A 27423-nucleotide genomic window follows, 5' to 3' on the forward strand; every position below is an offset into this window, starting at 1 on the left:
GTGCGTAGGACAAGAATTAATCGGATTAGTTTTCAACAATAGAAATTCAGGTTAGATATTATGAAAAGCTTTTTAACTATAAGGATAGTTAAGCAGTGCAATAGGTTTCTTGAGAAGGTTGTGGAATCCTCATCTTTGAAAATTTATAAGAACAGGTTAGATCAGAGGTTCCCCAACTTTGAGGCATGCCCCCCTAGGAGGGTGTGGAGGAATGTTCAGAGGGGCGCAATGGGGCCTGGGCTAGCCCTCACGGGGGGGTGAAGAAGGAGCACTAACTAGTCCTGCCTGACCCCCTAGCCATGCCCCGGCTCTCAGCCCCGCCCCCAGCCTTGGCCCCTGGCCATGGCTCTGTTCCTGGCCATGGCCCCAGACCCGCTCCCAGCTCCAGCCTTTGTTCATTTTCCTCCTCACCCCACCCCCGAGCCACAGCCCTGCTGCTACCCCAGCTCCCGCGTTATATCGGGGTGGAGGTGTATCAGGGGAGTGCAATACTGGAACAGCCTACCGAGGGAAACAGTAGGGGCGAAGGACCTCCATGACTTTAAGATTAAGCTAGATAAGTTTATGGAGGAGATGGTATGATAGGATAACGGGCTTAGTCAATAGGTCAATTAAGTGCCACACTGGTAAATAGTACAATGGGTCAATGGTATGATATAACCTTTTCCAGAGGGTTTGGCTGGAGAGTCTTGCCCGCATGCTCGGGGTTCAGCTGACCGCCATATTTGGGGTCGGGAAGGAATTTTCCTCCAGGGAAGATTGGCAATGGCCCTGGGGTTTAGTACATACTTTTATCAAGCATCCTTCCATAGCGGAAGCATCCATGTTGTTCCCTTCTTTTGGAAGAGTTGTGTTGAAGTCTCAGTTAAGGTAAACTCCGAATACCTGCCTACTCATATCATATCACTGCTTGGGAATTGCCAAAAAAGAATATATATAGTGAGAAACACTCAACGAAGAAAGGAGTTTGACTTGTACAGTAACTGGAGTTCTTCAAGATGTGTTGTCCATATAGATATTCTATGACCTGCCCTCCTTCCCCACTAGTACAGAATCCTATTACATGTGGATTCTGTGGTTGCAAAGGAACTGTCAGGTGGGCGTACACTGCCCTTGATGCCCCTCATACAGGATCACAAGGACATTCAGGGCACATGTGCAGACCTAATGGCCAAAAGACTCCAATCTCCAGTGCATGGGATGCATGTGAACCAAGAGTGGAAAAATACACACACACCCCTACCTACCTACCTACCAGTTATTGTACAGGTACGTAAACACATGTCAAATTTACCTTTTGTGTCTATGTGCCCTTGCCAATATTTATCTCACTGGATATTTATCGTGTCATATTAAGCTAGGAGGTCCATGTTAAAAAGTATTTTGAATGTATTGAGCTTTCATTTTTCTTGTAGAAAATGTTTTGAAGAAGAATGGCACCAAGGATGCCTTATTGTGTGGCAACAGCTCAGATGCTGGGTAAGTGCAGTTAACTTTTCTTGGTTCTGAACTTTTTTCTTTGCTTCAGTACTTTTAGCTTAGCTCAGCCCACCAGTGACTAATGTGAAGAGCAAATTTCAAGTTCCTAAAGGCAACAGTAATAGGAACAAGGATAATACAAATATAACAAATAATAAGACAGTTTAATGAATGCCAGGGGATAGAGTTCGAGTCCATGGTTTCTATACTCAGATCTAAATTCTTCCTAGGCCTTCTGGCAGATGTTCTTGCAATTGCTTTAACTTTTTTCTCAGAAATGTATTTAATACACTTCCATTTAGGGAATTAAATTTCAAAAGAATGAGAGGTGGAGATGGAAGTAGTGTTAACTTAGTGTTTTCTAGTAGGGATGGGTACATCATTTCAGAAAAAAATGAAATTTAACCCAAATCTGTTCCTACCTCAAGGGTGTAGAAGGAGAGGAGTGACAAATAGGTTGGGGAGGCTCAGTTGCACTGCCTCTCCTCTACCCAGGACATCAGACATGATTTAAAGGGTCAGGGACAAGATATAGAGACTTTTTATCTCTTGATAATGCAAGAAACTCCAGCCCCCTCACAAATTTCAACCCTGCAGGAAGGAGGCAGAGTATCTTCCCTTTCATTCACAAGAGGAGGAGGAGAAGTGAGGATGCCGGGGGAAGGGAAGAACTTGTGGGGGATGTGGGCAGATATAGGGGCAGAATTGATGGGGTACAGTAGATGTGGGGTTGTGGGGGCACACTGATCTAGGGTCTGGGTGTGGGCTGTAGGGCTGATCTGATGTTGGAGCTGGGGGACAGGCAGAATTGATATGTCAATGAGATGTGGAAACTTTGAGGACAGGATTAATTTAATACAGGCATAGAAATATAAATCTGGATGGGCTTCCATCCCTCCACGCTGAGGCAGTACCAAATAAACCTTGATTATCCCTGACAGGTGTTTGTCCAGCCTAATCGCAAAAAACACCAATGACGGGGATTCCACAGCCTCCCTTGGTGCAACCTATTCCAGTACTTTACTATCCTTATAGTTTGAATTTTTTTTCTAATATCTAACCTAAATCTCCCTTGCTGTATTACCCCCAAAATCAGACTCCAGGCACCCTCACAATGGCCTGCCTATATCAGTAACCCACTTGTCTATTTGCCGGTTTGGTAGGTGGCAGGGGGTGGTCCGCCCTAGAGGAATTGCCGGGGTTTTACTAAGGGTTTCTCTCTGGCCCTTAGAGAACTCCCCAGGGTAGACTAACTCTGTTGACTCTTGGGAGGACACAGATACAGCCTTCCAATTGAAGGATTGACACTCAGGCAGTAATTCTTCAAAAAACAAATTAATCTTAATTTAATATACCAATATTCCCTGATACAATAAACCTTAAAAGCATATTTCAAGAAACAAAAATACAAATCCCATTAGCACATGTATGCATATCAAAGTACCCAATATGGCAATACAATACAGTTGGAAATAGCTTTTAAGTGGTTACATTCTACGTGTAGTGATCAATCACATGTAGAATGCTGACAGCAAGTTCTTACCTAAAACATTAAAATTGTATACATAGTAACAAACATACATACACAACATCCAACTTTATCATCTCTGGCATACACACTCATATGTCTTGGTTCCTTATACTATGGTCATCATGCTTACTTCTCTATAGTTTTCTTTCCCTCGAATCTGACTACAGTCCTTTTGCTCTGTCATGACTTCTTAGCTGTCACTGCTGCCACAGCTCTTCCTTCTACAGTGATTTCAGCTCTCTTCTGATCTTCTTTCTTCCTCTTCTGTTTCTCCAGAATCCCCAGTCGACAACACTTAGTCGTTTAGTAGGTTCTAGTCTCAAGATCAGGCCCAATGTTGTTAGAATTACTGTTAAATTGGGAATCCTGACGTGCACAGTTACAACACTTACACTTAGAAAACCTTGAATTTGCAATAGTTTCATTAGCACAGTTAGCAAAATCACAAACCCTCCACCGAGGAAGGTAAATAGAGAGAATACAGAATGAGATCTGAGCATCCATAAATTCACACCATCTCTTGCAAAAACACCTGAAGTGTTAGTCATCCTCATCATGATTGTTATCCTCTCATCTCCCAAGGCACGTAGGCTCGGAAACAGCTTTTATAATATGTTACGCTGATGCAACTCTGCCTATTGCATATTCAGTCAGCCTCTGACTAGTTCAGAGTCTAAAGATAACCTTAGTTCACAGTGTAAAAGGCAGAAAGTAGGGATAAGTCCTCTAAACAGTTATCCAGCACCAATTCTCCCAATGATTTCAATCAGACTATGCACATGTGTAACTCCGCAGAATTGGGGCTGTGTTTAAGACAAGATGCACTAAAAAAAGCAGAGGAAATGTTAACTTAAAATGGGAAATAATACTATCTATATACAAAACAATATTTAACATATTTGTGTGTACGTGTGTTTTTGTATTTCTCTCTCTGCCCTTCCACTCTATGGCCCTCTTTCCCAACAAAATATTGTAAGGGTGTGGAAGAGATTTGCTTAGCATGGCTTAGTGTTTGCAGGTCTCACGGAAGAAGTGACTCCTTATATTTCAGTTATAGTATAACTGAGTGTATAATCTGAGTTTTCACAGGAACTGAAGCTATTTACCTTTAAATTTGGACATTTTAAGTTTTCATCACTTTTTATTAATCATCTGTAGCTCCTGTCCACCTCAATATGTATGTCTCAAAGTTGGGGGAAATCCTGATTTTGGCTACACAAGTTTTGATACATTTGGCTGGGCCTTTCTTTCCTCGTTCCGCCTGATGACACAAGATTACTGGGAGCGTCTCTATCAACAGGTATCAGATTTACTGAATTCAAATATTAAATAAAGCAGTAATGTAGGTGGATAAATTTATAAAGTATTTAAAGTAAAAAGAGAGGAAAAGAAGTCTAAAATTAAATGATGGGCGCAAGTCACAGAATAAGTGACTATACTGTGCACATCCATATGATGAGAGTACTACAGCTAACTCACGATACAAAGCTTCTACTTCTTTCAATAAATAATTTTTACAAGGAAATTAAACTTCATGAAAAACACTTAATAGCTTGTTGTATGATAGGTCAATAAGTACAAAGCAGAAGATTTTACTAGCCTGGAGGAAAGATTCAAAACATGCTACATATATATCCCCCAAAAGGGGGACTACAAGGAACTGGGAGCGGTAACCTAATACAAAGCTTTGCACCTCTGAATCTGACTAAAACTCTTCCTATTTGATGGCTGTTTGGCAAGAGCATAGCCTCTTCGTACGGCGGTGTTTGCCAGACTTCCTGCAAGGGGACAACAAAATGCTTCCACAGCCCTTTAAACTAACCTTAATGTGCTGCAGTCCCAGGGAGCGTAGTGCAGCAGAAGGGGACTGAGATGTCACCGTGCACTGCTCCAGTAGCACAACAGAGCCTTCCCCTCAGATGTGCAGCTCCCTTTCTGGTCACCCAAACTGAGCTCTACTGGCCACCATCAGGAAGGTCATTAGGGCTCATTGAGGGTGGTATAGGAAGTGGGAAAGGAAGCCCAAATAGGCTGTGGAGGTTTAAAGGGTTTTTTTAAAAGCATTTTATTCAGGAATATGGAAATGTAACCAAGGTTTTTAAAAATACCTTAAAATAATATTTACTACTTTCATATAATGCTTTACATCTTGAATGTGCTTTTCAATATTAATTAATCTAATTAGACATGAAATGTCATTTCAGACTTCTTACTGTAGTGTGTACTTTGTGCTTACAGACTCTCAGAGCTTCTGGGAAGATCTACATGCTCTTTTTTATGCTGGTCATCTTTGTGGGCTCATTTTATCTGATCAACTTGATCCTGGCTGTAGTGACTATGGCATACGAAGAGCAGAACAAAGCTACTATTGCTGAAACTGAGGCAAAGGAAAGGAGGTTTCAGGAAGCCATGGAACTGTTGAAAAAAGAGCAAGAGGTCCATAAACTATTCCCTTGTTAATGATTGGCACTCTCCATTTACAATATATAACATTCGTAGCGGAATTTATCAGTCCCTCCTTATCTTTGAGTGTGTATAAACAATGACACTATGATCACTGATGAGAACAGGTGCCGGCTACTATCTTATTCAACCTTATCAGAGTGCTTTCTAGAGCAAATAGAAACAATTCCTCACTCATAAATACTACATGTGAGTAGTGAACAGAAAAGTGTGAGTAGTGAACATAAAAATGCAACATTAGTTCATGGTACTGTAAGCAAAATAGTATTGTAAAGGCTGACGGGTCTAAAATTCCACCAACCTATAATTTCCATAAGGACACATGAACGTTTTCTTTTTTTATTCCATTGCTCAGCTGGCCCATTCTTGTGGGTAGGCTGGGTATTGAAACATACAATAATTCTATTCTTTGACTGCTTTAGATTTTGATCCTAAGCCAATTGGAGACAATGAAAAGACTCCAATTGACTTCAGTGGATCAGGCTCCTAGAGAGCAGGATTCTTGTATATTTGAAATACCGCTGAAAACACAGATTGGAGCGATGACAGCAGACCACTGTGTGACTGTGGTCCTGAAGATACCCAACAGAGAGGTTGCGATTTTCAGTATTTAAGTCCTCATTTTGGGAAGTGGACAGATGTGCTAATATTCAAATTTTAAACTGATTCTGTACAATCTGTAATATGTACACAGAAAAATAGGAGTTGAGTGGTATGAATGATCCAAAGTTTTATATTTTGCCTCTGACAGGGGGAGTATCTGTTTGCACACAAACACTGCATGTAACCAATTGCTCAATTCTCTATATAGAGTGGGAAATCCTTCCTAATACCTTCAGTGATCAGCTTGCACCAGAAACACGAAGTTAGTATTTTAACCGTCTACATGAAATGATAATTGTTAACAAGAATTAATAGAGCCCAGCAGTACTTTTCCCTTAGTGATATCCTAACTCTGTATCTAGAGTATCAGCTATGTTTTTTGTTTGTTTACTTTTAGGCATTGGCTGCTAAAGGAAATGATTCAAAGTCACTTTGCTCCTTTGAAATGTCACCTTTACCCTCCAAAGAAGTCAAAGATAGAAGCAATAGGAGAAATAAAAATATGTCCTTAGGGATAGAAGATTATGGGGAAGTTCAAAAAGTTCCCAAATCACAGTCCAGTAGCCATCAACAAAACCTGGTAATTATCTAAATCGAAAATCCTTATAGCTTTGTCAGTTTTAGAACAGAAATTGCTCAAAAGCACAAACACAGTCCCATTAAGAAATAGAATGCTGTATTTATAGATATAAGCTAGCATCTGCTTCTTTGGTCTTTAAAACTAAATCTCCTTTCACCCGAGAAAGAAGTGGATAATATTTCAATGCAAAAGGAAAACTTTTGAGAAAGTTATGTGTGAATGAAAGCAGAGAAGATATAATGAAAGTGAGGCATCAACATGCACTGAAGCATTTTGCTATAACAGAAATATTTTCATGAACATTTAAAATATATGTAGGTGAAAATATGTTAACATTCTGTGTAATACTGGGAAATTAAAAAAAAAATTGGAACTGGAATTTAATTAACATTCCATAACAGACTTTTGCACTGATGCAGCTGTGCCACTGTAGTGTATCTGGTGAAGGTGAAGTGCTCTCCTGTCAGCATAATTACTCCACCTCCATGAGAGGCGGAAGCTATGTGGGCAGGAGAGCATCTCCCACTGACATAGTACCGGTGTGGGAAGAGCTTAAGTCGATGTAACTTGCATTGCTCACACCCCAAGCGATGTAAATTAGATTGACTTAAGCAGTAGTGTAGACCTGCCCTAAATTAAATCATTTTATGAGTAACTTTATTTAATGTTGGATTTACAGACCTTCCATGGTTGATTGAAGTACTAAAAATCTTTATAATTCCCAAGAAACATATTGCACAATGCTATGCCATTTTTCCCTTTTTCATTTTTTGGGACTTTTATTTTCTCCTTGCACTTACTTGTGGTCCCAGTGCAAATCAAATGAAATGCAGGCTCAGCCATGAAAGCATATTCAATTTCCAGTTACCTGGCAGAGTCATTGGCTCCAAAACTGATTTTGGTGATGATGAGATCTTCAGTGCTTTGGAAAATGAAATCCAAGCAGGTCACTATTGATGACACCTAATGTTGGTGAAAACCAAGTGTGCAAAGTCAAGCGAGCTATAATTATGACTCTGCTACTCTAAATTAGAACTGGCAAAATTTCTAGTTTGTGTGAAATTAGATATTTCAAATTTTGGTTTGATGTGGACCAAACCCAAATTTTTTAAAATTTCCCATTAATTGGAAATTCTGTAACATTTTTGTTTTGGAAATACCAGCACTTGGTATTTCCAAAATGAGATATGTGCCCTGGGGCTCTATCAGCTGCTCACTGAAACTAACATGATTCACGTAAATTTCAGTGAGCAGCTGCCAGGAATCCCATGGTTCCTGGGAAGCCCCACCATGTGAACTGCTCTGGCCAGGGACCCTAAGGCTTCTAGACTCCCAGGCCAGCTGTCTCCCCAGACTGTCTGACTCTCAGGGAAGCAGGCTCAACAGGTTGTCGGATTTGTGCAGCCCCCAGGGCAGTCCACATGGTGAGGCTTCCCAAGAGCTGCAGAATGTGGAAGTCCTGTATCTCTGGCCCTGGGACAGTACACATAGTGAAGTTGCACAGAACTAGGAACACCAGAAGCCTGGGGTCCCCAGAAGTCCACTAGACAATCTGGCAGGAACCAGCTAGTCTGTGGTTCATTGAGCCTGACATGTTTCAAACTTATCTCTTGAGGAATAAAAACTTTCTAGGTCTGGTCTCTGCCCAGAGGTGAATTTTTTTTAATATGAAAAATTTGAGAAAAAACAGAGAATCCATTTTTTGAGTATGAAAAAGAAACACTACAGATTAGTTCAGGATAGGAAAGGCAAACTATTATAATCAAAGAGAAGTTTTAGATGGGCAGAATCTCATTAACCAATCTGAAGTTTGTTCAGAATGCTGGAAGGCAAATACCCTGGGAACTGTCATTGCCACAAGGGAGTCAGGCCTTTGTTTTTTAACTCATTCTACATGGCTATTATTTCCTATAGAAGAGGCCCATTTTTCACTGCATGTCATCATTCATATGAATGTCCATGGCTATCCCTGACTAATTCTTACCTCACTTTGCCCTGTTTTATATTACTAACCATGTTTACTTCTTTAAACAGACCCCTGTATGTGGTGAAGTGAGCAAGAAGCATTTGCCCCATCATCTGACAGTGGACTATTTTAATGAGCCACTACAAAGTCAAAGGGCAACTGGGGCAGTCAGTACCATTACCTGTGTCCTGGAGGGTAAGTCATTTCTCATCATTTTTTAATTCAAACCTAAGCATATGTTGATATGAAAGATCAAAATCTAAAAACAACAACAACAACAACAACAAAAAACGGATGTTGGGTGTGGGGAGAGAATAGAGCCTTTGCAAATGCGTCAGTTAGGAAATACCAGAATAAATGTTCTGTGCATCCTTAATTTGGCTCCCTTGTGAATATATACCTGTCTTTCTAGAGGGGACCTATCTTTAAAAAGAATAACAAAGAGGAGCCAGGGGATTATAGTCCAGTCAGCCTAACTTGGATACCTGGAAAGATATTGAAACAAATTATTAAACATTTTATAAGCACCTAGTGGATAATAAGGTTATAAGAAATAGCCAGCATGGATTTGTTAAGAACAAATCATCCCAAACCAGCCTAATTTCCTTCTTTGACGGGGCTACTGGCCTAGCGGATAGGGGAGAAGCAGAAGATGTGATATATCTTGATTTTTAGTATGGTTTTTGACACAGTCCCACATGACATTCTCATAAGCAAACTCGGGAAATGTGTACTAGATGAAATTACTATAAGGTAGGTTCAAAACTTGTTGAAAGATCATACTCAAAGGCAATGTCTACACTGCATATCACTGGTGGCAGTGTGTAGGGTATGTATAGCTACACTCCACAGAGAAAAGCGTGCTGCAATGTGAAAGGCTCTGGCAGGAGAGGCAGCGGGAAAAGTCTGTGGCATTGGGGAGCTGCCAGAGTCTTTACAGTCTTTCTCCACTGTCTCCTCACACCAGAGCTTTTTCTTGCTGCTGGAGCCTTTCCCTGCAGTGGGGAAAGACTCTGGTAGTGGATAGGCAGCAGGACACTACACTGCTAAAAATAGCAGTGTAGCTAAAGGAGGCACTGTTTGGGTATGTAGAAAGGTACATACCTGGGTTCAGGCCTTATTTTATTCACCAAAGCAGTGCATCACCGTCTATACTACTGTTTATATCTATGCTGGGGAGCATGCAGTGTGTTGTACTTTACACACTGCCATAAGGAGCATGTAGTGTATCCAAAGAGTAGTGATCAATATGTTGCTGGCAAACTGGAGGAGAGGGATCTATCTAGTGGGTCTGTCCCTTGGTCTGGTACTATTTCATATTTTCATTAATGACTTGGATAATGGAGTGCAAGGTATACTTATAAAATTTGTGGAGGGCATCAAGGTAGGAGGAGTTGTTAGAATTAGAATTGGATTAGAATTGGAAACAACCTTGACAAATTGGAGAACTGGTTTGAAATCAACAAGATGCAATTCAATAAAGACAAGTGAAAAGTACTGCACTAAGGAAGAAAAAAATCAAATGCACAAAAAGCAAAATGGGGAATAAATAGCTAGATGGTAGTACCATGTAAAGGATCTGGGAGTTACAGTGGATCACAAATGGAATATGAGTCAACAATGTGATGAAGTTGCAAAAAAGCTAATGTCATTCTGGGGTGCATTAACAGGAGTGTTGTATGTAAGACCCAGGAGGTAATTGTTCCACTCTACTCAGCACAGGAGTTGCCTCAGCTAGAGTATTGTGTCCAGTTCTAAATTTAAGAAAGATGTGGACAAGTTGGAGTAGGTCCAGTGGAGACCAACAAAAATGATACTAGGTTTAGAAATCCTTCCACTATGGCATGATGCTTGGTAAAAGTATGTACTGCAACCCAGGTAGTTGCTATACAGATATCCAAAATGGGGATGCTTTGCAAGGAAGCAGCAGAGGCTGCCTGTGCCCTAGTAAAATGGGCTCTAACATTGCCTGGAGGATCTAAACTAGCTAACTCATAACCAAGTCTAATATGCCCCAAAACCTAGTTAGATAATCTCTGAGCAGAAATTGGTTGGCACATTAGTCTTGAGAAAAGAAGACAGAGTGGAGCTGATAAATATGTTAAAAATGTTTATAAATAAGATAGTGATCAGTTCTCCATCTCTGCTGAAATTAGGATAATAAGTAATTGGTTTATCTGCAGCAAGGGAGATTAGGTTAGGTCTGAGGTATGGGCTTCCAGGGGAGGTTATGGAATCCCCATCATTGGAGGTTTTTAAGAACAGGCTGGACAAACACCTGTCAGGGATGGTCTAGGTATACTTGGTCCTGCCTCAGCATAGGGGGCTGGACTAGATGACTTCTCAAGGTCCCTTCCAGACCTATGATTTAATTTTGTGACCACATACTTTTTATTCTACAGGAGCTTCTTTTCATTCAGTGCACAGGATGGGCAATGAATGAGGTAGTGATTGCAGAAGGAGAAAGGATGTTCTCTTGTGTTTAAGGCACTAGATTGGGACTCAGGAGAACTGAGTTCTATTCCTTACTCTGTCATATACTGTGATATTGGGAAAGATTATCATAGTGCATATGCACAAGGGAGCCTAATTAAAGTTCTTCAAGTATATGTCCCTACAGGTGCTCTACTGTAGGATGTGGGCATGCCCATATACTCTGTTGGAAACAGCAAAGTAGTGTCCGTGGGCCCATGCCTGCACAGGGCAGCACCTCCTGCTCAGAAGGAGAGTATATAGGGAAGGTCAAACCCACCACCACTCAATTCCTTCTCAACCATCTGCAGCTTGAGATGGAGAGTTTTGCTGTCTGCTGTATTCAGCTTCCTGCCTTGTCTTTGTGAATTCTTTATTTCATTGGATACCTTTATTTTATTTAGCACTGTTGTGATAGTTAGGGAGTGGGGCACCTTTCCCTTCTCTCCTTCTTCAGTCATTTGTGTAAGAGCACAATTTGTCATGCCCAGGACCCCAGGGTTTAAGACCTGTGAGATTTCCCACAGGTCCTTTCCCCACAGTGACAGACACTCCAGCTGGCTTCAGTGTCTGGGGGACTCTTGCAGCCTTTATAAGTGCAAGGTCTGTCTGGGTTCCAAAGGCAGATCTGAGAAAGACAGGGAGGCTAGACTTAAGTTCCTATTCATGGACTATGTCCTAGCTCCAGAGAGGTCCACTTCCCGTACATGCATCAGCTTCTACATCACAGGCTGCCTCAGTCCCAATTATTGCCTCATCTGCAGCCGCAGACAATAAGAAGGAAAAAAGTCTCTCCAACCAAGGAAATGAAGAAGAGGGCCAGATCACTCCATAAGACCCATTCTCAGGTGCCCTCTCATCCCTCTAAGGGTACAGTAGAGGCATTGATGCCATAGAAGAAGCCCTGTTTGGCCATACCTACCACCAAAGCAACCAGTGCAACAGCACTATCTGATATATTGTGGCACTATGAAACACTCAGGGGTACCATCCATGCCCCAGTACTGGTATCTCACTGTACCCCTGAAAGGGGAGATGTCTCTACGATCACCTTGGTACCACAGAAGATTCCATCTCACCAGCCAGTACTGACCCAAACTTTCTATCAGAGTCCTCTACCTCCTTCCAGGTTCCTTTCATCAGAGGATCTCATTATCTCTGGTGAACCTGAGTCAACAGTACTGGGGAAATCTTCCAGTGTTATCTCTCTGGTACCACTGCAAAAGTAGCAAGTTGAGACTAGTTTAAGTCTCCAGCCTTCAGTACTGGTTAGAATACTGAAGGACCCTCCCACCTCCATTTTGTTCAGGGGAATATTCCTCGTGCTCAGTGATCTTGATACAAGGATCCATCCCAGTACTGTACTACCCGACCCCACCCCTATGAGTCCCTTTCATGAGGAGGATTCTAGGGAACTTACCAAACATCATAGGCTCAGAGATTATGATTATCACTGGAATCCCTTGTTTTATCCCTCACCATAGTAGGGTTACTGGGATCTCTGGGGCCACTATGTTGATCAACTCCATTGGGTGCCTAAGAGAAAGCACTGATACCATACCAGCCACCAGCACCTACATACTGTCCTATGATATCACACACATTGGTACTGCACACTTTTCTGGTACTTGACAATATACAAGAAGAGCAAGAGTCTCAGGCCATGGAGATCTCACCTCCATTTCCCTCCTACACTGATGATTTTAAGACCTTCCAGAACTTCATGAAAAAACTAATGGACTTGCTTCAAATTCCAGTAGAAGAAGTCTAAGAGCCAAAATATTCCTGGCAGACATCTTGAACATCAGTCCCAGTGAAAGGCTTTATCCTCTCCCTCTAGAGCACATTCCCCTCCAGAGCCTGGAATGGAGCTCTAGATTCCTCTGCTGTCAGCAAATGTCTCTGAAACCCACTGGCAAAATGTCTCCTCCATCTCTGGCCATGTAGAGGATAACAACCTACTATTGCTGGTCTCATGAATGCTACTCTGAAAAATTATATTCTGTCCCTACTTCTGCCACAGAGTTCCTGTCTGATGTCAGTCAAGTCACCTAAACTAGTCTTTTAGTCACCTAAACTAGTCACTAACTGTGTTTTCCTTACTTTCTGGCTGCCTGACTTGAGACCCTGAGTTCTGATTTGCAGAAGTAGTGAGCACACCTAGCTGCCACTGCATTCATTGGGAGCTGTGTTTTGAACATATGTAATAATAATTCTATACCTTTCCTCATCATATATTTTTGACAGGTTTCCATGTCCCGTGCCATGATATTGAACCAATTAGAACTGTGCACCACCCCTCCTTTTGTCCTGACCACTTTTTGTCAATTGAATTGACCATATGGTGTTGGAAGCCCTATCTCCCCTCTTTTCCCAGTTCCAGGACTCTTATGTATGAACATTTATGGCTCCATCATCCATTTGGGGTGGAATTATTTTAAAAATATTATTTATTATATCCTTCTGTGAAGCATTAATAAAATCAGAGAATTATAGGACTGGAAGGGGCCTCAAGACATCATATAGTCCAGTCCCCTGAACTCCTGGCAGGACTAAGTATTATCTAGACAATCCCTGACAGGTGTTTGTCTAACCTGCTCTTTAAAATTTCCAATGATAGAGATTCCACAACCTCCCCAGGCAATTTATTCCAGTGCTTAACCACCCTGATAGTTAGGAAATGTTTCCTAATGTCCAGCCTCACAACACACCTGCTAATACATCTCAGAATTATTTTTACTTTTTTGTAACAGTGTTACACTGTTGATTCATATTTAGCTTGTGATCCAGATCTGACCCTCAGATCCCTTTTTGCAGTACTCCTTCCTAGGCAGTCATTTCCCATTTTGTATATGTGCAATTGGTTGTTCCTTCCTAAGTGGAGTACTTTGCATTTGTCCTTATTGAATTTCATCTTATTTACTTCAGACCATTTCTCCAGTTTGTCCAGATCATTTGGAGTTTTAATCCTGTCCTCTAAAGCACTTGCAACCCCTCCCAGCTTGGTATTATCCACAAACTTGATAAGTGTACTCTCTATGCCATTATCTAAATAATTGATGAAGATATTGAACAGAACTGGACCCAGAACAGATCCCTGCACTCAATATGCCCTTACAGCTTGACTGTGTACCACTGATAACTATTCTATTGGAATGATTTTCCAACCAGTTATGCACCGACCTCATGGTAGCTCCATCTAGGTTTTATTTCCCTAGTTTATTTATGAGAAGATCATGCGAGACAGTATCAAAAGCCTTACTAAAGTCAAAATATACCACATCTACTGCTTTCCCCCATCCACAAGGCTTGTTACCCTGTCAAAGAATGTATACATATAGATTTCACATAGATTACCTTCCCCCAACACACATACATGCACTCAGAAAACTGCTGTGTAGCAAGTCCAGTAGTGCTGCCTGTATGCTATTAATTACTCTGTACTTGTGGATTTATGTTAGCTCTGGAATGATGTTTTCAGTGATGCACATCTTGTTAGTGCATTGTGTGATTATCTTAAGTTCAGTCAGAACATTCAGTAAGACAGTCAATTAACAGAAATCATATCCATACCTATAACACATACCTAATCTATTCAGAGACAAATCTATTATCTGAACGTGACCCCATATGCCTGAACATCAAGCAGCACATATCACAATGTCAGTATAATATCTGCATTACAATATATATTGCATTTAGTGCCAGGCCATCCTACAAAGTCCATCAAAAAGCAATGTTCCCACATCAGTATTTGCTGCCAACCCATGTGCAAATTGGAAAAGAGTTTCTATTCTGCTTTTGGAGGGGAGGACATACTGTATCTCCTGAAGTGTATGAGATTTGACTGTGGCTACTTCTCTTTTTAGAAAGACAGTGTTCATCTTTCTTCAGTATACCCATTAAGTGAGTAAGCCATATATGCAACAGTGTTCTTCCATCTGCTTATGATGGAAAAATAGGCTAGCAGCTGTTTGGTGTAATTTAACATCCAGCCTTTTGAAAAAAAAAAGTGCAACTTATATCCTTTTACTCAAATGCATTCCATACACCAGATGTAAAAATCATACCCATCTTTTTCCATCATTCAATGAGATCCTCCAAGATAGCTGTTAACCTTACTTCCAGTTTCAATAACCCTGTCCAAATCTACTGGCAGTTTGGAGCTTAATAAATGTTGCCTATGTATTTGTATTGAGTTTTGTCCCTGGTATTTAGACTTTAAGTGACCTGAAACTTTTGCAAAATACAGGAGCGTTTACATGTGCATGTGAATTAGACCTAACCAAAATATAATTGTAATACTGTTTCACTTTGGCACTAATCAATCAATGAGTTGTTTGTCGCATTCAGCATGGTTATTAATGATATTGCACACAAAATGAGGGACACAAGAACAAATGCATGTAAACTGGACACTAGGAAGTTTAGACTTGAAATTAGACGAAGGTTTCTAACCATTAGAGGAGTGAAGTTCTGGTACAGACTTCCAATGGGAGTAGTGGGGGAAAAAGACATATCTGGCTTCAAGACTAAGCTTGATAAGTTTATGGAGGGGATGGTATGACGGGATAGCCTAATTTTGGCAATTAATTTGGCAATTGATCTTTGATTATCAGCAGGTAAGTATGCCCAGTGGTCTGTGATGGGATGTTAGATTGGTGGGATCTGAGTTACTACAGAGAATTCTTTCCTGGGTGCTGGCTGGTGAGTCTTGCCCACATGCTCAGAGTTTAACTGATCGCCATATTTGGGGTTGGGAAGGAATTTTCCTTCAGGGAAGACTGGCAGAGGCCCTGGAGGTTTTTCGCCTTCCTCTGCTGCATGGGGCACGGGTCACTTTCTGGAGGATTCTCTGCAGCTTGAGGTCTTCAAACAACAATTTGAGGACTTCAGTAACTCAGACATAGGTTAGGGGTTTGTTACAGGAGTGGGTGGATGAGATTCTGTGGCCTGCATTGTGCAGGAGGTCAGACTAGATGATCATAATGGTCCCTTCTGACCTTAAAGTCTATGAGTCTATGAGGGAGAAAGCACAAAAGTAGTTTTAATTTTTATATTTCTTGGTGAATCGGGAAGCAAGGTGTCACCCCAGTCCTATTTTTCCAGTGTTGTAGACAATAGGAATGTATGTCTAAGATGAACAAGGTTCTGATTAAAAACCTGTTGAAATTCAGTGGATTTTGAATCAGGCCTTGTCTGAAGAGAACGAGTTTAAATATGAATTTATTGATCTGGGGTTTGTTTAAAAAAATGAATGGAAGACTGAGAGAGTGCCTTATATAGAAAATGAATGATATGATTGTAAAAAATCTCAAGAAGATGTGATGGGGTTTGGGTTTAATTTTTCTGTGCTTTCATTAGTTGCTGTTCTTCTCTTGTCACATAGGACAGCACTAATTACCTGGTTATTGCTTTGTTTTCTTTGTCATTTGTAACTTCAAGAATCGCAACAGAAATGCCCTCCCTGCTTGAAGGACTTTGCCCTAAAATATCTTATTTGGGACTGTTGTCCACTGTGGTTGAGAATCAAGAAAAAGGTGGCAATTTTAGTAATGGATCCATTTACTGACCTCACTATCACTCTTTGCATCGTGATGAATACTGTCTTCATGGCACTAGAGCACTATAAAATGACAAAAAAATTAAAAATCATGATTGACGTAGGCAACAAGGTAAGTGAATTCTGACATTCACTATCAAGAATGAATTTATATATATTTCTACCCAGAATACAAAGAATGGTAGTAAGATTCATTTATTCATTCTTTGTTTAATTTCCAGAATATGGGATTCTCAAATATTACTCTTGTTTCGCAGTTGTTCTAAACATCCTTTAGAATAAGAGCAGACATGGCTAGGGTTTTTGTTGACAATCTGTTATGATATACATGATAAAAGTAGGGTTTGCTGTTCACTTTACTGATGTACCTATATCTATGCTACTATATTCGTGGGAGGGTGGTCTAGAGAGAGATGCTCACAGTACCTTTTAGGCAGACGTGACTTACTGTTTCTTTTGTCACAGGTCTTTACTGGAATTTTTACTGCAGAAGTGATCTTGAAAATCATTGCTCTAGATCCCTACTACTATTTTCAGCAGCGCTGGAATATTTTTGACAGCATAATTGTCACCGTAAGCTTAATTGACCTGAGTTTACACACCAAAGCTAAAGGAAGAAAAGCACATGGAAACCTGTTAGTTTTACGTTCCTTCAAACTGGTAATGACTCATATATATTCAGTCTCATAAAACTTTTTGCATGCATACAATGGAGAGGATTTCAGTTCCCCCATTCAGTGCAATTTCTACACCCTCATATTAGGAACTGGAAACTCATTTTGTCTAATTTCAAACCCATTTAAAAGTTTGACAAACAAATATAGCATTTTTTTTCACTGTGAGATGATTTAAAAACATGGAATGAAAGGAGTAAAAGAAAAATCCAATGTTAAAATCTAGTTAATGTTGGAGCAGAGAATGAAAAACAAATTCAGAGAAACTGAGAGAAGAAATGGAGGAGAAAAAATGTAATAAAGACATATTTATACTCTATAATCACCATACACTTGTACTATCCTGGATTTTAGGGAGGTGGTTGGTTTATCTATTCGTACACTATATCACAGTCTTCTTTTTAGTTAGAAACACTTTCTAAACAAACAAATAAAACAATCTTGGGGAAAGTGTGATTTTTTTTTTAAATTTAAAGTGAAAATGGCTTGCAAACTCAATTTTTTTTTTTTTTTTTTTGTAAATCCTACAAACCCCTGAAATAGTATTTCAGGTTCAAGAAGTCTTCAAAATGCATATTTCCCCATCCTTACCTCATTTCAGTTTGGAATGGAAAGTTTCTGTTCTTCGTATTAACTATTGCAACAGCAATTGCTATACCATCTCCAGCAACAATATTTAGTATTGTCAACTAGTTCCTCCTCCCATGATGTACTTTTGCAAGTTGTTCTTCTGCCTGTCAGAGACCATCACAGCAGGCAGCTTCTGAGGTGAAAACCTTGTCAAAATTAAAGGAATGGCTAAAAAGAAAAGCAAATCATGTGACAAACTCTACATAACTTTTGAAAAGATAGGCATCTGACCCTGAGAGAGAGAAATGTGTAAGCCTTTCAAATAAATCAGTCTCCGGCTAAGATTATTATTTTATAGTGCCCACGTGAAAGAATAAGGGTGTTTTTCTGAATCTGGGCCTCAGGTCCCACTCCTACAAACACTCAAGCATGTAACTTTACACACATCAAGAGACTTGGAGTTACTCTTGTGTGTAACTATTCACAGGTTTGGGGCCTATGTGATGGATTGGATGGACAAAGGAGGATACAACATGCATCCTCATTTAAATGTTTTTGGGATGTCTCCTAAACACCAATTTAGGAAAGGCATCCCTGTTCCAGAAAGCACTTAAGCATGTGTTTAACTGACAAACACATACGTAAGTGCTTTCTCAAATAGGGATGGATTTAAGTGTCAGCTCAAGTGCTTTCCTGAACTGGGATTTTAGCTGGTATTTGTGATTTGTTTGACGGTATCTCACTTTCTCCCAGTGCACAAACAGAGATGTATTGTATCTATATGTAAACTATATAGGCACACACTTTCCCATTTATTTATTTCCCCCTTTGCTCTACCAGTCTACTGTTGCCACCTTGTCAATCATAGTTGTTACTGGTTCCTCTTTGTGGTAATTTTTTTCTTTTTGATTAATTAGCACTGAGAAAGATCCCATAAGAATTTTATCCTTCAAGATTGGAGATTTATCATAACATTTATTTTTGAAGAAAATTACTTACCTAGTATTATTATTTTCTGAATGCATTGTACTGTGGTTATAATAGATCATCATTCACCAGCTCAGAATTATAAGATGTTATTATTTTTACCATTTTATTTTCAAAATGGCAAGGAACTGACTATTTAAAAGATTACAGGCTGTGGAACCTGACATTTGCCAGAGGCAGAGATCCCAAGAATCATGAGATGTTATGTATCAGAGGGGTAGCCGTGTTAGTCTGGTTCTGTAGAAGCAGCAAAGAATCCTGTGGCACCTTATAGACTAACAGATGTTATAACTTCTATAAATACAAAGAACAAGAATTACAGATAAGTAATTACCTTTCTGCATCAGCACGTAGACCCTGATCGAGCAAAGTCCTTTAAGCACATGCTTAATTTTAAGCATGTAAGAAGAGCCATTGAAGTCACATACTTAAAATTAAGCATATACTTTATGTGGCTCGCTTGTTTAGTGTCTGTGATACTGTGGTGATGGATGCTATACAAACTTAAGATAGATTCTTGGCCTGATTTACAGAGGTGCTGAACAGCTATGACTCCTATTTATGTCAATGGGAATTGTGGGTGCTCAGCACCTCTAAAATTCAGGATATTTGCATATAAATATTTGGTTATTGAAAATGGAAATAAAGTACAGATTATGATAAACAGGAATTTAAGTTCTGATTCTAGAAGATGTGCAAATGCAGGAAGAAGGAAATGCAATAACTTGCTTGCCTGAGAAACTCACAGTGGAAGGTGGTAATAAATTGCTACTAGTGGTATGGTAAACATTTATGTTATGGAATTGTGCAAAGACCACAACCAGGCTTGTGGCATCATTGTGCTAAAAGACACACAGATGAAGAGAAGGTGACAGAGATACAACATATATACAGATCAGTAGTCTATATTACATTGATCATATACTAACTTAAAATACCCTACATTTCATAGTGTTTGAGTAGTTTGAAATGTCTGCATAATGTTTTTAAACATTTTTAAACAGTGCAAAATGAAGACTATCTAATCTTCTGTTGTCTAATGCTATGTTTTATGTTTATACACAGCTGAGGGTCTTCAAACTGGCAAAGTCCTGGACAACTTTGAATACACTTATTAAAATCATTGGTAACTCAGTGAGTGCTATGGGTAACCTCACCCTGGTTCTGGCAATCATAGTCTTTATATTTGCTGTAGTAGGAACGCAACTTTTTGGTAAAAGCTACAAAGAACATTGCTCTAAAATAAGTGACGATTGCAAGCCACGTTGGCATATGATGGATTTTTTCCACTCATTCCTTATTATATTCCGAATTCTGTGTGGAGAATGGCTTGAAACCATGTGGGATTGTATGGTGGTAGCTGGGCAACCATTATGCCTTATTATCTTCTTGCTGGCCATGGTGATAGGAAACCTAGTGGTAAGTTTCCAGATATGTTTCTATTTTTATTGCCTGTACAGTATACAATATATTGACTTTTATAGAGATAAGGTAGGTGAAGTAATGTTTTTTTTATTGGACCAACTTCTGTCAGGGAGAGAGACAAGCTTTGGAGCTTACACAGAGCTCTTTCTCAGGTCTGGATTTACCAGACCTCATAGACTTCAAGGTCAGAAGGGACCATCATGATCATCCAGTCCATAAGAACATAAGAATGGCCGTACCGGGTCAGACCAAAGGTCCATCTAGCCCAGTATCTGTCTACCGACAGTGGCCAATGCCAGGTGCCCCAGAGGGAGTGAACCTAACAGGCAATGATCAAGTGATCTCTCTCCTGCCATACATCTCCATCCTCTGACGAACAGAGGCTAGGGACACCATTCTTACCCATCCTAGCTAATAGCCATTAATGGACTTAGCCACCATGAATTTATCCAGTCCCCTTTTAAACATTGTTATAGTCCGACCTCCTGCACAACGCAAGCCACAGAATCTCACCCACCCACTCTTGTAACAAACCCCTAACCTATGTCTGAGTTACTGAAGTCCTCAAATTGTGGTTTGAAGACCTCAAGCTGCAGAGAATCCTCCAGCAAGTGACCTGTGCCCCATGCTGCAGAGGAAGGCAAAAAGCCTCCAGGGCCTCTGCCAATCTGCCCTGGAGGAAAATTCCTTCCCGACCCCAAATATGGCGATCAGTTAAACCCTGAGCATGTGGGTAAGACTCACCAGCCAGACACCCAGGGAAGAATTCTCTGTAGTAACTCAGATCCCTCCCCATCTAACATGTAAATTCAAAAGCTTGTCTCTCTCACCAACAGAAGTTGGTCCAGTAAAAGATGTTACCTCACCCACCTTATCTCTCTAATATCCTGGGACCAACATGGCTACAAAACACTGCATAATCTACTGACTTGTCTTTCTATAAATGGTAGGTCTCCAAGAGATGGTGGTAAAGGGGCCACCCCATGTCAATCATGCTCTAGTAAATCCCCTGTTTGTCTTTCACCCTGTGGAACTTGTGTTCATATTTAAAGTAAGACACTTTTTCCAATATTGCATCACTGAACCTTTTCACAGAATATTCATTCCAATGAGGAAAAATTTTCTTTTTCATTTCAAGACTTTGGTGGAAATAATCACTAAGGGCTGAATGCTCAAAAGGAGTTAGGCTCCTAGCTTCTATTGAAATCAGTGGAAGTTATTGATAGATAAAAATAGAAGTTAGACTCCTAACTTCCATTAATAGTTACCATTGATTTCAATGGGAGTTAGATGCCTAAATAGAAAGTAGGAACCTAACTCCTTTTGAGACCGCAGCCCTGTGTTTGCATATCACAACCTGGTTTTTGTTTAAGAACTTGTTTCTCTACTGAGTTCTTTGCAGGCAATCTCTGGGCCCAACTTGAACCCACTGAAATCAGGATTCTGCCAGAACATAGCTCAATGCAGGCTCATAGTTCAGTTCTCTTTAGATACAAGACATCGGATTTGCGTCTCCTCTTTCTTATAGTAGGCTAAATCAGAAGTAAATACACTAAAATCAGTATTATTGCCCTACTGTAAAAGTAGAGTTCCTGCAAGAAAACTAACTCTCAGATGAAATTTTTGTTTTGAATTACTTTTGTCGGCTTTCTGCAAATCAGTGGAATCTCTTTTGTGGTTTTTTTAAACAAATATTAAGATGTGAACATTGTATTTTGTGTGGGAATAATAAAAACCTTAATCTGGAAGTAAGTTTGAAAGTACATATCAGTAACTTAAGAGCCCCAAACATTATAAGGATGTTTTAATTTATCCCCAAAACAAGCATTACAAACCCTGGATATTCAGAGATAATGAAAAACATCAGCCTAGCATGTTTATATGGCATCCTCCCATGTATACTCCCACATTTGCAAGCATAGTGCAAAATTAAGTATATAAAAAAGACTCATAAGGGGATACAAGACCTGATTCTTCTTTTGCTTACACCAGTGTCAGGAGTTACTCCATTGGAGGAAGTGCAAGGAGGATCATGACCAAAGATTCTCATTTTACGTTTTAAAATAGTAGATTGGAGCTGGCAGTGATCTCTTTTAAAGAGAAGCTTAGTGCAATAAAGCCAGAAACACACAGGAGACTGGGAATGAGAAAAGGGAAGGGGGAAGTGGACAGGGTAATTTGGGTTCCACCAGTGGAATCTGGGTTGTGGGAGCTGCCAGTCTCTCTCTGGTGGAAGTCTGCTTGGAGATGCGAGGCTCATGGCTGACCCTACTGCTCTAAATGTGGGCAGGGGAGAATCAGGGTGGGTGAAGGACATGTATATCAGTGCATCTGCTTCCTACAGAGCTCCTAGGGAGTCCTGGATGGAACTTAAAGCTGTCAAAAATCTTTTGGGGAAGCAGGGTGAGGGGATGTATGGTACCCACCTGGGAATGACTGTCTCTCCGAAAGCAAAGCATCATAATAATCAGGGGGCTCTGTTCAGCTAAAGAATGTCCAGCAGAGGACTTGATAACCAGCTATCAGCACCTGAAGGGTTTAAACACCAAAGAAGTGGGGGGAGGTAGAGTTATTTAGTGTGGGTTTTGGACCCAATGCAAATCTAAAGCAGCTCCACTCAGGTCTGGTGGCGTTTCACCTAAGAAAACCATCGTGAGACTAAAATCAGGCCCTCACTATTCTTTACTATGCTGAATCTGTGCTTTTAGCCTAATACTGGGGGTGATAGTTGCACTGTACAAATAATCTCTAGCTTCCTGTTGCCAATTCTGGCCAGCTAAAGGAACAATGCCCCCATAATTATGTATATCTGTAACTTTTGTAATTGTCTCTCCCTCAAGGAATTGATGGAATGTTGTGATACACCAACTTTTTTTTTTTCTTTTACACCACTTGGAAGTGCTCCCAGGAGACTGACTCTGAGGCAAACATTAAAGGTTCTTCAGTTTCTAGGCCTCATAAGCTGCAGAACCTGGTGGGTCCCAATATGCACTTGGTGAATTGCCTCCAAATGCCATACTCTTCCCAGTTCCCTCAGACACACTGTCTCCCAGACCCTCTTCTCACCAATATCTTTCTAGCTGCCATAAAATCTTCTCTCCTTCAATTGACATGATTTCTCGATTCAACCATCACAGCTAATACTACTAGAATTTATTCCCAGACAAAAAATGTTAAGCAGGAGGGTGCATAACAGTGATTTAAAGGTAATAAACACTGTAAGAATGTTCCAATCATCCCCAAAACAAACTTTATAAATAGAATGTTCAGAATTCAGGATAAACTTAAAGGAAATCTAAACATATTAAGATATGGAAATGCACAGTTAATGCACCCAAACAACCTAACTCTTTCCTATGGTGATGCCAGGCAATAACTATAAAAATCATTGATGCATTTTAATGCTTGTTGTTCCAGATTAGATTAAAGTGATTTTAAAAGATGTGTTAGATTTGTTTAATCTTTTTTTCCCCCTCCACGTATCACCACAGGGCCAAGGTAAGCCTCTTTGTGTGCTGTACCTGGGTGTTCCATGTTTGGACTTTTTAAACTCAAGATTTCTCTCTGCCAAGTTTTGCATAGATAGATAATACATTAATTGAAAACATTTAAGATAAAAAGGGCTGACTGAGAGTGCTACATTTTTATGTAATTTTAACTCACGTGTTAATGGATTTACTTGTAAATGCTCAGACAATTCATTCAGTACTCAAAGAGTAAATGCTGTAATTTTGGGGGAAGATGCAGAGTATTCTTCATACACATACAAAAAGTTTAAATTCTTGTTTAAAGAGCAGAACTCCACTCAACCTTAATTATATAGTCATGACCACAATTTATTATTTTTTTACCATTACTATTATTAACATTTTAAAACACGTTGCAGTAAAATTGTGTGATTTTCATACACAGGCCTGTATTATAGAAAAGGTCAGTTTTATGCCACAAAAATATGTTTTTTGTTTTTTTATTTTTTGGAGGATCATGACAACAAACCCTTGTGAGAGCTAAATATGTTCCATGAAAAATTATTTTATGAAAAATAATAATTTTGTTTTGTCTTAAGGTTGATGCATTAAGAACAAATTGTTTAGAAACTGACTAATCTTCAAGCCTCCTATTTAAATTTCAAAATTATATTGCCATGATTTTCTTTTCACTTCAATTATTTTCAGGTTCTCAACCTGTTCATTGCACTACTGCTGAATTCCTTCAGTGCTGACAACCTCCAAGCACCCGAAGATGATGCAGAGATGAACAACCTTCAGATCGCATTTGCTCGGATCCACAAAGGACTTCGCTTGCTGAAACATGCAACATGGGATTACTGTTGTGGAAAGCTCCGGCAACCAAAGAAAGCCACCAAAAAGAAAATGAAATTGGCTGCTGAGAACACATGTGTGGAGATTGGGAAAGAAGGGAAGAATTGTAAAGAAAATCACAGAGACAATGTGACTGAGAAGAATGGAGAGAAAGGCTCTGTTAGCATTCTTGAAGATTTTATCACCAACCCCAACAAGTTTGTCTGCGTCCCTATTGCTGAAGCAGAATCTGATAGTGAAGACTGTGAAGAAGATGATAATAATTCAAGTACAGTCACAGAAATGGAGTACAGTAAACAGGTAAGAAGCCTATTCAGGAGAAGATGTTTGAGACTAAATGCTCTTTAAAGGAGCTGGCAAAGACATAGCATGATCCAGCTGCAGGAAGATTAATTTAGAAAAATTCAAAAGAGAACTAAAGTGTAATTTTTCAGAAGTGAGGATAATTACCCATTGGAAGAATTTACCAAGAGGTTTGGTCAATTTTCCATCTCTTGGAGTCCCTGTAGGTCTTCCACTTCAGGTATCAGGGCATCCTGGCGACATTGATCAGAGATTTACGGTAGCAGTGTCAGCGTGGGTCACTGGGTGCCATTGGTGCCACGTCTAGCATACACACAACCTGAGCCCTCCAGTTCCTTCTCAACTGTCCTCAGCTGAAGACAGAGCCCTGGGACAGTGTTCATCACTCTTCCAAATCTTTCAGAAAAAAATAATATAATTAGTTAGTCAGTCATATAGAAAGTTATAGTTAATGTAGTGTTAGTTTTTATTAACCCCCCCACCAAAAAAGTTTACTTTTTATGTTTATCCTCCCCACATTGCGGGGGGGGGGTTAACCATTAAGATGCCTGGCTCCCCAGGCTTTAAGCAATGCCGCCCCTTCCATGAAGCAATGCCCATTTCGGATGGACAGTCTTTGTGTGTTCGTGTTCTTGGGGAGGCGCACATCCCACAAAAATGTGCCCACTGTAGCAATCTGAAAGCGAGAGCCCAGCATGACCAGGATCTCAGACTCAGAATGATCTTGATGGAGAAATCTCTCCAAACTGAGAGAGACATGGGACAGGAGACATGCCTTCCTCTAAAAGACTAAGGAAAAGGGCACAGACATCTCTGAACAGAGCACCGCAGAAACAATGGTGGTCTCCTACCAGGTTGCTACCCCCGATGCCGACACAGTCTTGGATGTGCACCTACAATGCTCCAGGCACCTCTGGCACTGCCGAATCCTGAGTTAAGGAGATGGAGTCAAGGCACAGATGGTGACATGCCTCCTCCACAGCACCGAATTCACCCGTAAGGGACACAGTACCAAGCGTCTCCTTAGGCACCACACCTCCTCCCCCAGTGCTGACATCACAGAAAACCAAGTCAGCACCCATCGCGATGACTAAACAAACAACACCTGACAGCACTGGCATCAGCGCCAATGAGAGCCCCCCCATCAGTATTGACATCAGAACCACCACATAATCTACTGCAACAGAGACTTTGGCTGTCTCACCGGCACTGCAGTCCCCACTACTCGGTACCGAGAGCTCTCCAGTAAGTTACAGAGGAGATCCCCATACTTTTCATGGCATGGTACACTTGTCCAGTGAAGGCGATGATGATGTGCAGGAACCATGCACTTTCTCGCCGCACCACTCATCACCGAAAGAGCGTTGACCATCCTGGAGCTAGATGGGCCTAAATACCCTTTCAACTAGCTGGCTCAACCGTGGACTGCCGTGGATGTATCAACCTATGGCCTTCCCAATGCAATAGGCACATTGGGCACCCTGGGCAACTTACAGGGGCCCCCACTGCAGGCCAGCCATGGCTCACAGGAGAGAGCTGAGGAATAATCCCATGTCTCCCACCCAGCAGCCAACGGAGGCTCACAATGTTGGGGATGACACAGAAACAGTCACTGATGTGGAAGCGACATCTCCTGCTCATAATTCTTCCTCCTTCACAGATGAGGCAATCATGCCACTGCCATCTACCACAGCGGGCAACTTCAGACAGTTCCAGGAACTGTTTAAGTGGGTCACCAAAGCCAGGACATCCCATTAGAGGAAGTGCAGACAAACCAACACAAGCTTGTTCAAATCTTACAAGCGGCATCTACTTCCAGAATCACCCTGCCCATCATTGATGCGTTTTTGGAACCAGCAGAGACAGTATGGCAAACATTGGCCTCAATTTGGCCGACATGCAAAAGGGCAGATACAAAGTATTACATCCCCGCAAAAGGGATGAACTTCCTGTTCTCACACTTGCCTCCCAACTCCTTAGTGGTCGACACCACTAATAAGCGTGGCAAACAACAACAGTTTAGATTGACCCCACAAGAGGCTTGACCTCTTCGGGAAAAATTTAATCCTCAGTGACATTACAATTCCAGGTCGCCAACTGTTTGGCCTTGCTGGCCAAATATAATTATGATAATTATTGGAAACTTAGGTTGTTCACAGCGGTGCTCCCCATGGAGAAACAATCACAATTTCAGGCCTTTGTAAGTGAGAGTCAGCTCATAGCTAAAACAGCCCTCCTAGCATCTTTGGACGTCGCGGACACAGCAGCCAGAACCACAGCCATAGTCATGTGCCAGGCATCCTGGTTACAATCCTCTGGCATACCTAAAGAACGCCAACTATTTTCAAACAAGACTAATGAGGTCCTCCACTCAATGAAAGATTCTCAAGCCACTCTTCGCACTTTGGGGATCTACACTTCACCTGCTAAGAGAAGACGATACCAGCCTTATCGGAGGAACAGGGATTCCTCTTCCAACCGATAA

The 27423-nt window shown here is 40.7% G+C and overlaps 1 protein-coding gene and 1 long non-coding RNA gene across 6 annotated transcripts in view; one reads left to right on the forward strand and one right to left on the reverse strand.

Annotated features, from left to right (window-relative positions):
- LOC120396915 (sodium channel protein type 5 subunit alpha-like) overlaps positions 1-27423 on the forward strand; it is a 148134-nt gene that overhangs the window by 73083 nt on the left and 47628 nt on the right. For both annotated transcript variants that reach the window (XM_039522144.1, XM_039522143.1), the window contains 9 exons: positions 1416-1479; positions 4169-4310; positions 5249-5446; positions 6474-6656; positions 8691-8817; positions 16540-16769; positions 17123-17317; positions 19954-20307; positions 24489-24935. In XM_039522144.1, coding sequence (XP_039378078.1) covers positions 1416-1479; positions 4169-4310; positions 5249-5446; positions 6474-6656; positions 8691-8817; positions 16540-16769; positions 17123-17317; positions 19954-20307; positions 24489-24935 — 1940 coding nt within the window. The remainder of the gene's footprint in view (positions 1-1415; positions 1480-4168; positions 4311-5248; positions 5447-6473; positions 6657-8690; positions 8818-16539; positions 16770-17122; positions 17318-19953; positions 20308-24488; positions 24936-27423) is intronic.
- LOC120396916 lies at positions 2848-25948 on the reverse strand. Of its 4 annotated transcripts, none has more exons than XR_005593530.1 (8): positions 25790-25948; positions 25086-25334; positions 22740-22842; positions 17923-18129; positions 17106-17264; positions 16668-16720; positions 5247-5425; positions 2848-3834 (listed from the first exon to the last, which is right to left on the reverse strand). It is a non-coding gene; the product is annotated as an uncharacterized LOC120396916 (long non-coding RNA). The 4 variants fall into 4 exon arrangements; XR_005593529.1 differs by having other exon boundaries at positions 5224-5425; XR_005593531.1 differs by lacking the exon at positions 22740-22842 and having other exon boundaries at positions 5224-5425.

This window comes from Mauremys reevesii, linkage group 2, assembly GCF_016161935.1.
Source record: "Mauremys reevesii isolate NIE-2019 linkage group 2, ASM1616193v1, whole genome shotgun sequence".
In the NCBI taxonomy this organism is placed as follows: domain Eukaryota; kingdom Metazoa; phylum Chordata; order Testudines; family Geoemydidae; genus Mauremys; species Mauremys reevesii.